Source organism: Glycine max, chromosome 19 (assembly GCF_000004515.6).
Source record: "Glycine max cultivar Williams 82 chromosome 19, Glycine_max_v4.0, whole genome shotgun sequence".
NCBI classification, from domain to species: Eukaryota; Viridiplantae; Streptophyta; class Magnoliopsida; order Fabales; family Fabaceae; genus Glycine; species Glycine max.
The window spans coordinates 14,711,482-14,725,847 of record NC_038255.2 but is presented as its reverse complement, the minus strand read 5'-3'; the positions used below and the strand labels follow the sequence as shown (position 1 = coordinate 14,725,847).

At 36.4% G+C, this 14,366-nt stretch overlaps 1 protein-coding gene across 1 annotated transcript; it reads left to right on the top strand.

Moving 5' to 3' along the window:
* Positions 1-2,106: 2,106 nt before the first annotated feature.
* On the top strand, positions 2,107-2,960 carry LOC102664054 (enolase 1, chloroplastic). Its single transcript, XM_006605002.3, has 2 exons — positions 2,107-2,434; positions 2,794-2,960. Exons 1-2 carry the CDS (start codon positions 2,107-2,109, stop codon positions 2,958-2,960), a joined length of 495 nt encoding a protein of 164 aa, XP_006605065.1.
* The last annotated feature ends 11,406 nt before the right edge of the window (positions 2,961-14,366 follow it).

Sequence of the window (14,366 nt, the reverse complement as noted above, 5' to 3'; positions counted from 1 at the left end):
AATAAAGCCCTTCTGAGCAGTAGGGACCTCCTTCCAGTTCTCGTACGTGACGTCCACCTTATCGCGTGCCACTATTCCCAAATATGTTCTTAATTTCTTCCTGCGGGGACCGTCGACCTTGCTGGTAGTAGGGTCCACGTGGACCACTGGTCTGTCAGCACCAGGTCATCTAGTAGACAAGGATCGTAGACGTGTGGCTTTCCGTGTCCGCTTCACGGCAGACGGTGAAGCCGATGCGTCGGAAGGAGGAGGAGGAGGAGAAGGAGGAGGAGGAGGAGGAGGGGAGGCAGGTGAAGAAGCCATGATCCTTTATACAAGAACATACAACAACATACAAAATGTAAATTTTGATTACAGACAAATATCGACATCCACAGTTCTTTATGTAACTAATTTGGAATTGTGGGGTTCGGGGGTGCTTATGCTTTATTATTGTAGGTGTGTGTGTGTGTGTCTCTCTATGTGTGTGTGTGTGTGTCTCTCTCTCTCTCTGTGTTTGTGTGTCTGTGTGTGTGTTTGGCATGGACTTGAGTTGTGGTTTTTATTCATTAGTCCTTCTCTTCACATCTTATAGAGTGGTTTTTATTTTGAGTTATATATTTCATTTATTGTAGCTGCTGGCCAGAACTGTAGCTACTGAACATAGGATTGTGTGGCCAGAACCAGATTGCAATTTTCAGAGCATAATGAATATTATACCTCCAGCTTGCTATGGTCCCTGATTAGGATTTTTGAGGAAAGTGAATCAAATTAGGTCCACAAGACATAAACTGCAAGATTATATAGATGATGGGTTGTAATCCTATCCATATTCAATCAATAAGGATTTTTTATTAGGTTATTTTTCTGTCAGTGACCGGGAATTGTCTAGCTAAATTCCAACACATTTTTAAAGTCCACCTCATGACCAAGGTTGAAGATAATGCCATTGTCTCCAAATGGTCCACATAACAGCAAACTAGACTACAACTCAAACAGAAGATTTCTGTTGAATCCAACTGCTGGCCAAGAAATGCTTGAAAGTTTAGCAGCTCAGGGTTACAAGGCACTTGAGCTCATCAAAATAGAATAGGTGCATTATATTTTGTAAAATAATATTATTTTTATTTAATATTTGAGTTTATTTACCTGTGGTGAATGATTATGGTTGTGGACTGTGGTTATGTTGTGTTGTTTATCTGTTTGATTAGATGGAGCTATTTTTCTTGAGATTTTTCAGTTTTGCATGTCTAGTTAGAAGCTACTTTTAAGTTTGAAAAATTACAATCTCCAAAACCTTAGTAGCAATGATCTGTGTTGAAGCCAACTTTGCTTTAGCTGTGTTCCTTTTTTAAAAAAATTTGATGTTCTCAACATAATTTTTCCATTTAGGTAAGGTTACCATACAACTAGCTAACTTGACAGAATCTTCAACAATCAATATTACTATTAGTCCAAGACAAGGGAAAATGTTTGTAAGATTGAAAGAGAAGAGAAAAGGTTGATATTGTGTTTATGGTGAGAAAATGTTTGTAAGATTGAAAGAGAAGAGAAAAGGTTGATATTGCCCCTCCCTATTAGTCCAAGACCGTAAGTTTGGCATCAAACTTTCTTTCAGGGTAAGAACATTCAAACCTAAGTTACTTTACTTCAAAATCAATTTTTCAAATGCGTCAAATGGTACCATTTCCAATAAGATTACATTTTGATCAATTATTTTTGCAAATACTTATCCAAACACACATTGATAGTTAATAATCCTATACTAATGTTGGGAAGCCATTGTAAGGCTGCAGCAGTGTGTACTGATGCAGTAGAAAGTAAAGACAACTTTGGAATAAAATTTATGTGAAATATTATGATATGGAGTTAGTTAGCTGAAGTTTTTCTGAGCTAGGTGTATGTAGCCTACTATACATTGTGAGTTGAACACCATTTTTTGAGGGTTATGCTTGGCTCTTGATATTGTTTTTGCTTTGAATGAACAATATTTCCATCTTTTTTTCTTCTAACTTGTTATTACTTTTGAAAGGAAGAAAAGAAAGAGAAACTGATTTTATATTTACATATACTCTTACCAAAGATATTGGGTTCTATTTTTGAAGTTGTGTTGTACAGCTGATATTTATGGCTCTGTGTTTGTCAAGGAATCAAGCTGATGTTGATGCTATTATGCTGGAAATTGATGGAACTCCTAACAAATCAAAACTAGGGGCTAATGCAATATTGGGAGTTTCGCTGAGTGTATGTAGAATTGGTGCAGGGGCAAAGGGAGTGCCCTTGTACAGGCACATCCAGGAGATTTCAGGAACAAAAGAACTTGTTATGCCAGTTCCAGCTTTCAATGTTATAAATAAGGGTAGTCATGCTAGGAATAATCTGGCTATGCAAGAGTTTATGATACTACCAGTTGGAGCAACTTCATTTGCTGAGGCTCTCCGCACGGGCAGTGAAGGTTAGAAACCTATTACTTTGTGATTGGCTGTAACCACACCGAGGAAGTATGGTTATGACTTGTGACTGTAATTATGCATCTTTTGTGTGCATTTTTCTCATTTTGGCATTCAATGTGATGTCTACTTTTTTCGTCAATAACTCAATTGTTTGGTGAGTGTGAATTGATGAGTTCAGATATTAACTTTTGTGCTAATATTAGGTTCTTAGGTAGGTATTACATATGATTTGATAGCTAATCTTAATTCCAATTTTCCCGACTGCATATTATCTATAGCATAAATTCCATGATTTTTTCAATCTCACCAGCGATCTATATATGGTGACAATAAGTTAATTTGGTTATTTCTGGTAGAACAGTTTATCATGTATTAAAGGGAATAATCAAGGAAAAATATGTCCAACATGCATGTAATGTTGAAGATGAAGGAGGGTTTGCTCCCAATGTTCAAGATAACAGGGAGGGGCTTGTTTTACTCATGGATGCCATTGAGAAGGCTGGTTATGCTGGCTTTGGAAGCTGTTGACTACAATCCCAGTCAAGTCAATTCTTTGAATCCATATTTTGTAACTCAATATTTTGTAATAATTCTTTGAATCCATATTAAATTGAAACAAATTATATATGCAGTCAAGTCAATTCATCTATATACTTAATAGTATTTAAACATATACTTTAGTGTGGATAATAAACTTTAATTGTACTTTTGCTGCATGCCAACTCGTTCCTGTGCATGAACCAACTGCTCCAACATGGAGTTGGTATAGGCAAATGAATTTGGGGGCATCAAATCACATGTGAAGCAAGAACAAATTGGCAGAACTCTAGTGAAAGATAGAGACACCAGAGTAGGCATCAATTTGGGAGGAAAAGGGAATGTGTTTGGGCTAGAGATTCTGTGCATCTACAAAACTATAGGTCTATCTTTTATTTTTTGCTGTTTCTATTCTTTTAAGGAGATAAGCTCCATTGTTTTTAGGTAAGAACCTTGGGGGAACCACACCACAAAAGCTAGCTATTGTAGTTGGAGAGCCCAAGGCCTTATAAATCCCATATTGGAATCCCATACTTCCAATGAGGGAGTCAAGTCCCATACCTTGCAATTGGATCCTAAAATAAGCTAAAAACAGATACCTTGGTAGTGTATGTAGAGCTGGTGCAGGGGCAAAGGGAATAAACTATAAAACATGAACGCCCACTCAAACTTAGTATACTTCTACCATCCACTACACTACAGCCATACCAGGTGCTGAGGACTAGAGTGATTCAACAAGGGGAACAAGTACAACAGTTGTTGATCTAGGGCTTCTAGTTTCAAGTCCAAACCTAGCCCTAATGTGTCGAATATTAAATTTTTTCCTTGTAAACCTTAAATCCATACAAATTTCAGTTAATCTTAGATGTGAATTTTTTAAGTTCAACCTAATAAAGAAATATATCTCAACACTTATCACTCGTGCCAGTGGAATAAAATTAGACATGTTTTATCATTCAAAAATCAGTCAAACAAGGTTGAAAAACAAAGATTTCAAAACATTCTTCATTCTATTCTATGAAAATTATTGAATTCAAAGCCAAAAAAAAAAATAGAATGCAATATATGTCACAAAATAGCCATAACAGAACTAGACCAACATCATTGGTGAGAAGAGTAGCTTGGGTAGTTTATTGAGAATGTGGAGCATCTAAGTGTAACTGAAATCAATAGTTTTGCTAGCTTCAGCATTGGGTTCATGTGGCCTTGTGCTGGGTATGGGATGCACAGAGAAAAAAAGTAGACACAAATCAACAGAAGTAGCAACTTAGCATAAAAAACTATAAAACATGAACACCCACTCAAACTTAGCATACTTCTACCATCATGCAATAACCAAATCACTCCTTCCAAACTTAGCATACTTCTACCATCTTGCACACAGGTACAACAACTCACAAAGAACACGAACTTGACCTACGTACCTCGCGGAGAAAGCTTTAAGCTTTGAGCACCCACGAGTGTTTCAGCACCCTAGTACCTCGCGGAGAAGTGACAAAGACGAACTGTTTCAGCACCCTAGTACCTAGCGGAGGAGTGTATGTAGGGTTTTCTTCAAGCCACAGTTTCAAGAGTAGTTGATGTAATCCTACTGCGCAAGGGCATTGGATAGAAGACTCCAAGTAGATTGGGCCAGAGATCCAAGGGAAGGCCCTAGGGTTCTCATGAGCCTTAGGGTAGATTTCGAGCCCATGGGCTAAGTATGAGCCCGCTTATCTTTGTAAATATTATAATAGGTTTTTCCTTCATTTGGGCCTTGTATTTTGGCCATTCTAGTAGTATAGGGTTTTAGCCTTGTATTTCGAGGCATTTTGAGTAGTCTTTGTAGTAGGGATTTTTTTTTGTATTTTCATGTATTTTGTCATGGGGGTGAGCTTAGCTATTATAGGGGGTGTGTAGCTAAGCTCTAGCTTCTCATCTCAAGGAGGTGAGCTTAGCTATTAGAGAGGTATGTGTAGCTAAGCTCTAGCTTCTTTAGGAATCTTCTTAAGGAAGCTTATCAAGGAGGTGAGCTTAGTTATGAGAGGGGTATGTGTAGCTAAGCTCTAGCTTCTCTAGGAAGTTTTCTCAAAGAAGCTTCTCAAGGAAGTTTTCTCAAGAAAGCTTCTCAAGGAAGCTACCTAGTCTATAAATAGAAGCATGTGTAACATTTGTTGTAACTTTGATGAATGAGAGTCTTGTGAGACATAACTCAAAGTTCAACTTCTCTCCCTTTTTCTTCCTTCAATTTCGTGCTCCACCCTCTCTCTTTCTCTCCCTCTTTCTTTTCCTCCATTGAAGCATCCTCTCCAAGCTTCTTATCCAAGGCTCATCTTGGTGGTGAAGCTCATTCTTCCATGGCTTATTCCCTAGTGGATGGTGCCTCCTCTCACCTCTTCTCCTTTGTCTTCCGCTGCATCTCCATGGTGGAAAACCACCATTAAAGGACCTCATTGAAGCTCAAAGATCCAGCCTCCATAGAAGCCCCGCAAGTAAGCTTCCATCAAGTGGTAATCAGAGCACAAGAGCTTCAAGTAGGTGCTCCTTAAACCTCCATTAATTTTTTTGCTTTACCTTCTCTTCCATTGTTGTTTCTTAATTTTTCTCCATGTATCTCCTCACATGTCTTGTTCTAAATGTTGTTAACATGATTTTTTAGAGTTTCCACCGATTAAACTTGCTATAGAAGCTAGATTTGATTTTCTATGGTTCAAATTTCTTGTTCTTGTTCTTGAACCATGAATTATGTTGACTTTAGGTTCCTTTGAGTTTTTGTCTTGTTATTTTTTGTGGCTAAAACCGAAACCATAAAATTCTTACAAAAATATTAAAGTAGAAGAAAACCTCAAAAATCTAGAGTGACTTGTTCACCTATTGTAGTTTTGTCATAGAAGTCATGTCTAGTCATGAAACTTGTCACATAAGATTTCTTATGTTGTGCTGAATTTTATTTTCTTGTTTCTTTGTCTAACTCATTTGTTCATGAGTGTATGAAATTATTTTAGCCTATTATTTGATTTGAGTCAAATCTTTCATGTTAATTAGTCCTTAACATGTTCATGCAAAATTCTTAGAGAGTCTTTGATTGTGAACCTTTTCTTGAACTTTTAGGTTTCCTTATGATTGTGTCTATTGTGAATTTGAGTTTTGTGATTGAATTGCTGGCTGAAATGTTGATCCTAAGTGAATATTGAACTCCTAAAACTGTGGTAAACAATCCTAGTGATTTCAACATACATAGGAAGGTTGAAAGTAAGCCCAAGGCAATCAATATACCATGCTTAAAAAAACAAATCGCTGGTGCTGGCAGCTTGAACATACAAACTTGTAAAAATTACTGAGAATTGGTTACTTCTAATTTTGAGCTGAAATTTTTCCTGAATTTTCTAGACATCTGGAAAAAAGTTAGAAAAAAAGAAACAAGTTATTTGGATAAAAGGAAAAAATACTAAAAATCACACAAGTTGGCAGGAAAATCAGTATCCAGAAAAAAAAAGGTGAAAGGGAAGTGTGCTTGTTGTTTTGGCTCAAAATTTATTCTATAATTGGAAATTTCAATTCAAAATTAGTGTGAAGACAAGTGCCAAAGCTAGAGGTTTGTTGAGTCTTTTTTTTTCAGCTTTTTTACTCTACTCTAGAGTCATTCTAAGTTTCTCTTTGAGTCCTAGCTTGCTTCTATGTCCTTTTCATTGCTTTAATTGTTGAATAATCCTTGAAAAATTGTCTTGTTAAAACTCCATTGGTTAACTTTCATTTCATTTTTTTTTGTCTTTGATTATTGCTTGTCTCTTTGTTTCCTTGTTTGTGAGTTTCCATATAGGGAATTGGAAAGGAGGATTGGTGCCATCCCTTGAAGAATTTGAGTCAAGAAGCAAGGGGCCAACCACCTTAAGAGCTATTGGACTAAGAAGCACTCCAAATTGAGTGAATCACCAAAGAGAGAACAACCACCAAAATTGAGGACCTTTTTGTAATTTTATAATTGACCATTTACGTACTTTCATTGCTTTCAAATTTTGTAACAAAAAGGCCTTTCATTGGAAGTAAGTTGGGAGCCTCTAATAGGTCACCCTACTTCCATTTGTGGGTAATAATTTTAGGCAATTTTTCCTTAGGATAGTGAGTGTTTTGTTGGGAACCTTGAATGTGGTCATCCAAACACTCTTAGGATTCACCTAGTTTACATTTCTTGCTTACTTTCATAGCTTATTTCCTTTACCTTCCATTGTCAAACCGCCTAGATAGCTTTCCTTTTACCAATTAGTTTTTTTACCTTATCTTTCACACCTCTTTTAGTGTTTATTTTGGCTAGTTTCAACCATAGTTTCTTTTACCTTTTGTTTTCAAACCTCCAACAAGAAAGAACCACAACTTAGGAACCAACATGAGTCATAATTCATCTAGTGTTAATGGCGAGGGTACTAGTCATAAAGACCTTTTATCTAGAATCTTAGATGAGTTGAGTTCCCTCAAGTTATGGAAAGAAAAACAAGAGAGAAAAGAAAAAGGAAAAAAAAGAGTGGAAGAAATAAGTCAAGATGAAAGAAAGAAAATAAGAGAGGAAGAAAGAAGAAAAATAATAAAAGAAATGAAAAGAGAAAAACATGCCTCCTATAGTAGTCGTAACTCTTGCAAGAGCCTAAGTGAAGAACTTCGTGACTATTACGAAGGAAGGCATAGGTCACATCTTAGACCTCACTCCCATAGAAGAGAAAAGGAAAGAAAGCCTCAAGAGGCTAACATTAATCTCCCATACTTCCATGGGAAGGACAATGTAGAGGCTAACTTAGTTTGGGAAATAAGGGTAGAGCAACAACTTAAAAAGAAGTCTACATCAAAATCTTATGGCTCTCACTCTTATCCAAAGAAAGACCAAGGTCAAGGCATCTTAGGGGTGACACCTTCTAAGCCCAAAGATGATAAGGGGAAGACAATAGAAAAGCAAGCCCCTGAGGCTAGTACGCAAGAGAAAACTAGCTCTATAAAGTGCTTTAAATGTCTTGGAGGAGGACACATTACTTCTCAATGCCCCATATAGATGTAATTGCCTTTGATGTTTTGATGATGATCATGATGATGTGTTGCAATTGATGCAAATGAGCTTTTCAAGATTAAATTCAAGACAATACTTCAAGATTACAAGTCACAACATCAAGATGATCACTAGAATATTAGGAAGGGAATTCCTAATTGAATTAGCAAAGGTTTGGCCAAGTGATTTAAATTAAAAAAGTGTTTCTCAAAGGTTTTACTCTCTGGTAATCGATTACCAGAGGATGTAATCGATTACCAGTGGCCAAATACGTTTTTATAACAGCTACAAAAATTTGAATTCGAAATTTTAGACTGTGTAAACGATTACACAATTTTGGTAATCGATTACCAGCAGTTAGTAAACGTTTTAATTCAAATTTTAAAAGCTGTAATCGATTACACAATTACTGTAATCGATTACCAGACAGGATTTTCAGAAAAATAAGTTTAAGAGTCACAACTTTTCAAAGGCTTTATTCATGACCACCAATGGTCTATATATATGTGACTTAAACACGAAATTGCTAAGACCCTTTGGTTATTTGTTACATATATAATGTGCAGAGGTGGTGGTTGTATCCTCTTAAGAATTCCTTGGCCAATTCAATTGCAATTCATTAAGGAATTATTTGAGTGCTCAATCTGTAAAATCCATCTCTCTCTAGAGAGATTTGTTCTTCTTCTTCTTCTCATTCTCTAAGGGATTAAGAGACTGTGAGTCTCTTGTTGTAAAGGAATTCTAAACACAAAGGAAGGATTGTCCTTGTGTGTTTAGAACTTGTAAAAGGAATTTACAAGACAGTGGAACTCTCAAGCGGGTTGCTTGGGGACTGGATGTAGGCACAAGGGTGTGGCTGAACCAGTATAAAACTGAGTTTGCATTCTCTCTTCCCTTAATCTCCTTTATTTATTATTGCTTTATATTCATATTCAAATTGTTTTATTTGAATTAATATTTAAGATGATTGTCATTAAGGGAATTCATAACTTGAATAAAAAGTGAAATAGATTTTTAATTGGGGAAGTAGTTTGGAATATCTTAATTCAACCCCCCTTCTTAAGATATTTGAGGCCACTTGTCTAACACCCCACAACAAAAACCATGATTATGAGGGGCCAAGACATTTATAGTACCCAAGATAAGGCTACTACTTCACCTTCCTCTAGTGAAAGTGAAGAAGCAAAAGGGGAAGAACCTAGTGAAGAAATCTACCCCCAAGAAGAAGGACAACCATTAGTGGTTAAAGAGAAGTGTAAGGAGGTAAGTGTTTCCTCCAAGAGGTTAGCTAAGAAGGAAACTCATTTTACAATAAAGACAAACATTAAAGAAACTTTCCCTCTTAGACAACCTCCACATTTTCTCTTTTGTAAAAAGACACTTGCTAGCATTGTCACACCTCTTGGGCTTGAGTTTATTCCTCAAGTAAAGAAGTTGTTGGATGAGGGTTTGGTTCGCAAGAGCTTAAATCCTTGTACTTTATTGGTGCCCAAAATAGGTATTATTAGGCACCAAGTCCCTAAAATAGGTGGTATGATGAATGTTTTGAGTGGTGCAACCCTCTTTTGTAAAATCACTCGTGCACCTAACATCTTCATGTTGTGTGTACATAGGGACCCATTAGGTAGGTTTGTTCTTATTTTTAGTTTCAATACAAACTTAGGTACTCATATGGGACATCTTCGGTTTGTCATACTTTTTGGTAGGAATAATCAATATGAAAATACAAAAAAAGGTATGTTTTATTGTGTTACTTTTCTTAATTTTTCAAATAGTGATCAAGGGGTTCCAATGAACCCTAAGAGAATAAAGGTCATTCCTAAGTGGCCCACTCCACCAAGTATAAGAAAAATTTGGGGCTTCCATGACTTAACAAACTTTTACAAAAGGTTTGTCCCATATTTTTCTATACTTGTAGCACCACTCATTGAGTTGGTGAGGAACCATGTTCCTTCATGGGAAGATGCCCAGGAAATGGATTTTCAGACCTTACCTTACTTCAACATACCAAACACCACTAATACATATGTTTTTGTTCTTTTTACAGGTGCTCAGGGAAGGAGCCCAGAGTATGAAGAACCTCAAGATTTGAGGTCAAATCCTTTCCAAGGTGGAGGAAATGATGTAATCCTACTGCGCAAGGGCATTGGATAGAAGACTCCAAGTAGATTGGGCCAGAGATCCAAGGGAAGGCCCTAGGGTTCTCATGAGCCTTAGGGTAGATTTCGAGCCCATGGGCTAAGTATGAGCCCGCTTATCTTTGTAAATATTATAATAGGTTTTTCCTTCATTTGGGCCTTGTATTTTGGCCATTCTAGTAGTATAGGGTTTTAGCCTTGTATTTCGAGGCATTTTGAGTAGTCTTTGTAGTAGGGATTTTTTTTTGTATTTTCATGTATTTTGTCATGGGGGTGAGCTTAGCTATTATAGGGGGTGTGTAGCTAAGCTCTAGCTTCTCATCTCAAGGAGGTGAGCTTAGCTATTAGAGAGGTATGTGTAGCTAAGCTCTAGCTTCTTTAGGAATCTTCTTAAGGAATCTTCTCAAGGAGGTGAGCTTAGTTATGAGAGGGGTATGTGTAGCTAAGGTCTAGCTTCTCAAGGAAGTTTTCTCAAAGAAGCTTCTCAAGGAAGTTTTCTCAAGAAAGCTTCTCAAGGAAGCTACCTAGTCTATAAATAGAAGCATGTGTAACATTTGTTGTAACTTTGATGAATGAGAGTCTTGTGAGACATAACTCAAAGTTCAACTTCTCTCCCTTTTTCTTCCTTCAATTTCGTGCTCCCCCCTCTCTCTTTCTCTCCCTCTTTCTTTTCCTCCATTGAAGCATCCTCTCCAAGCTTCTTATCCAAGGCTCATCTTGGTGGTGAAGCTCATTCTTCCATGGCTTATTCCCTAGTGGATGGTGCCTCCTCTCACCTCTTCTCCTTTGTCTTCCGCTGCATCTCCATGGTGGAAAACCACCATTAAAGGACCTCATTGAAGCTCAAAGATCCAGCCTCCATAGAAGCCCCGCAAGTAAGCTTCCATCAATAGTGTAGGGTTTTCTTCGAGTTTTCTTCGATAGGGGGTTCTGTGGGTTTGTGCGAGCGGTTTCCGGCAGTATTGAAAATAATGTGGGACAATGTGGGTGTCGAGCGAACGGTTTCCAGTAGATTTCAGGCGGGAGGAGAAAGAGAAGAACGAGTGTAGGGGTTTCAAGTGCGCAGGTTGTGAAATTTCAATGTTTTAACTTATAAACATAACAACATCGGTTTTTTAAGGATAACTGATGTTAACTGAATATAGTTAACATCGGTTTTTAGAAAACCGATGTTAACATCAACTAGGTAACATCGGTTGTTAAAAAATCGATGTTAAGATCAACTCCTTAATATCGGTTTTGTCAAAACCGATGTTAACTATATGTAGTTAACATTGGTTTTGCAAAAACCGATGTTAACATATTCATCTTAACTTCATGTTAACATTGGTTATTTAAATAACTGATGTTAAGTAACTCCATTTATTTACAAAAATGCCACCGCGCTTTCGTTAACATCGGTTTTTGCAATAACTGATGTTAATTGAGCGATGTAGAAAGCCTTTTTTTTTGTAGTGAGCACACTTAGTGGAGAATCTTGGAATTGATCTTTGATTAGTGGGCTGAACCATAGCTAAAATTCACTAATCATAATTAGTAAAATTTTGGCTCCAAAATTTGGCTCCACAAATTCAATTTCAAATTCAACTGAAATTTGAATAGAAATTCAAATTTCCCTCTAATTTTGTGTGACACTTAGGCTATAAATAGAGGCCATGTGTGTGCATTTTTGGAACTTTGATCATTTGATGATTACACTTCAAAGTTCAGACCTCATATGAGGCACAAAATTTTGTGCTCCTTCTCTCCCTCTCCCTCCACTCATCTTCTCCTACCTTCAAGCTCTTATTCATGGCTTCCTATGGTGTTGAGCTTCTTCTTGACTCATCTTCTCCTTGAAGTGGCATCTCCAATCATCTTTCTTCCATCTCTAATTCCACTGCCATTGATCTTCAAGAAGCAAAGGACTCAATTGGTGAAGAAGATCCAAGGCCTACAAGCTCCACATGGAGCTACATCACTTAGTTTATGTTTTCTATTTGCAAGTTGGATTGAGTTGAGTTACGTTTTGGTTTAACTTTTTTTAGTAGAATGATCTATGATTTTTGAACTCTATTATCTATGTTTTATTTCTCAATTATTTTGTTTTTTTTTTGTCATTTCAAATACTTTATTATTTCTGTTATATGAAATCTTAATAGAAGTTACATTTAATTTCAAATAATTGATTTGATTGGGGTGTGGCTTGGGAGATGAACTGGGTGTTGTGTTTCAAAAAAATTAAACATATTTCTTAACCACATGTTTTTTAGTTAAGGTAAAGATCACAATTATCATTCATAGGAAACAATCATGTTCAAGATTATATATACAAAGGATTATAAGTATTAGCTTATTCTTATCCAAATGTTGATACATATGGTTTAACTTTTTTAAGTGAAATGATCTATAATTTTTGGACTCTATTATCTGTATTTTATTTATCAGTTATTTTGTTTTGTTTTATTTCTTTTCAAATACTTTATTATTTCATTATTATATGAAATCTTAAAAGAAGCTGCTTCTAATTTCAAATATCTGTTTTGATTGGGGTGTAACTTGGGAGACAAATTGGGTGTTGTGTTTAAAAAAAAAAACATATTTCTTAACCACATGTTTTTAGTTAAGGTAAAGATCACAATTATCATTCACGGGAAATAATCATGTTCAAGATTATTATAGATGGAAAATTATAAGATGCTTTACTCATTAAGGCTTATTCGTGAAAGTAAGTTCTTACCATAAATTTGTTTTGTTATACATTTTCTTCTTTTACATGTGCATGTTAATGCTCAATAGTGTTTGCTAATATACTTTAAAACATCTTTAGGCCCTGGAAATTATATATTTGTCATTCCATATTTAGAGCTACTCACATTGATATCCAATTATATCAAGCAACCAATGGGTATTTTGATGGTTATAATGTGGATATTTACCGTAGTTCTAAGTTATTTTTCATCTTTTGGTTATCAATTATTAGTAAGCTTTTGTAAACAAATACTATTTTAAAATCCAATTTGACTCAAAAATGAAAGAAAGAATGAAATATAATGCTTATACTCAGGGTAGGAAAAGAAGAACACATGACTTTCGATGAAAGAAAAATCTTTAATACACATAAAAATTAAGACATTAGCATCTTTAGATGACACACACAGCTTTATTCACTAGTATATGTGGATGATAACATATACATAGTAATTATGTAGTGCACTAGAGCGGCTTATTGTGACATTGAGACATTTTAAATTTCAAGAGAACAAACAGATGTATTAAAATAGTAAGATACATGGCCTTCTGTATATGACACCTTACTATATCTCATTTCTACAACAGCAGGTGTGCATGAAGATAAATCCATGCAATCAATTGAAGCATCGCTCAGAAAGGGGGAGTGTTGAAGATTAATCTAGAAAAGTGTTGATGTATAATTGGTGGTCCATTATCTAGAGAGTTCTACACCTATGGAGATGTTGTAGTGTGTAGAAACTTCTTGATGGATGTAGAAAAATATCTTATTATCTAAAGTCATAGAAGCACCTACAACATTATAGAGATGGATGGTAGATGATAGATGAGTCTAGAAGACTCTAGGACTAAGTAGTATATAAGTGTATAGAAATGACCTATGTAACCTATTGTCATACCCTAATTTCGTCCGGGGACCTTTGCTTGATGACATGCGACTTTTCTTTGGTCCTTGTGAGGTGCTTGGCACCCATCATTAGGCAATTTGTGAAATTCCGGGACATGCCGAAAAACAAAAGAAAATGTTGATGCACAATCCGTAAGGTTCCGTGACACACCAGAAATCAAATGGAAGCATCGTTGCACAAATAAGTGAGGTTCCGTAACGTTCCGTAAGTCAAAAAGGGGATGATTATGTAATCCACAAGGTTCCGTAACATTACGGAAAGAAAACAACTATCGTTACGAAATTCGTAAGTTTCCGTAACTTTACGAAAAAAGAATCACCAAAAAAGGGCAAGGGGGGTGTACTTAGTAAAAATGGGGGTGCAAATAGCACCCAGGCCCACTTGGGCCCTCCAAAAGATTCCTCCAGAAGCAACAGCCTTCTGGAGGAAGCAACCTGGCTCGCCTGGGCGAGCTGGGTGGGAACCACCTCCCCTATTTTGCTATAAATAGGGGAGGAAGTGAAGAAGAAAAGGGTTCAGCCCCTTAGGCACTTCTCTCTCTTTCGAATTTTCTTGGAAAAATTGTTTCCGTGAAGAAAATCTAAGCCGAGGCGCTTCCGAAACGTTTCCG

Excerpts from the sequence above, each read along its gene's own strand:
- LOC102664054 (XM_006605002.3), top strand. The coding sequence starts at position 2,107 with ATGGCTCTGTGTTTGTCAAGGAATCAAGCTGATGTTGATGCTATTATG. Across the intron at positions 2,435-2,793 it reads TCTCCGCACGGGCAGTGAAG|TTTATCATGTATTAAAGGGA; the intron begins GTTAGAAACCTA and ends CTGGTAGAACAG.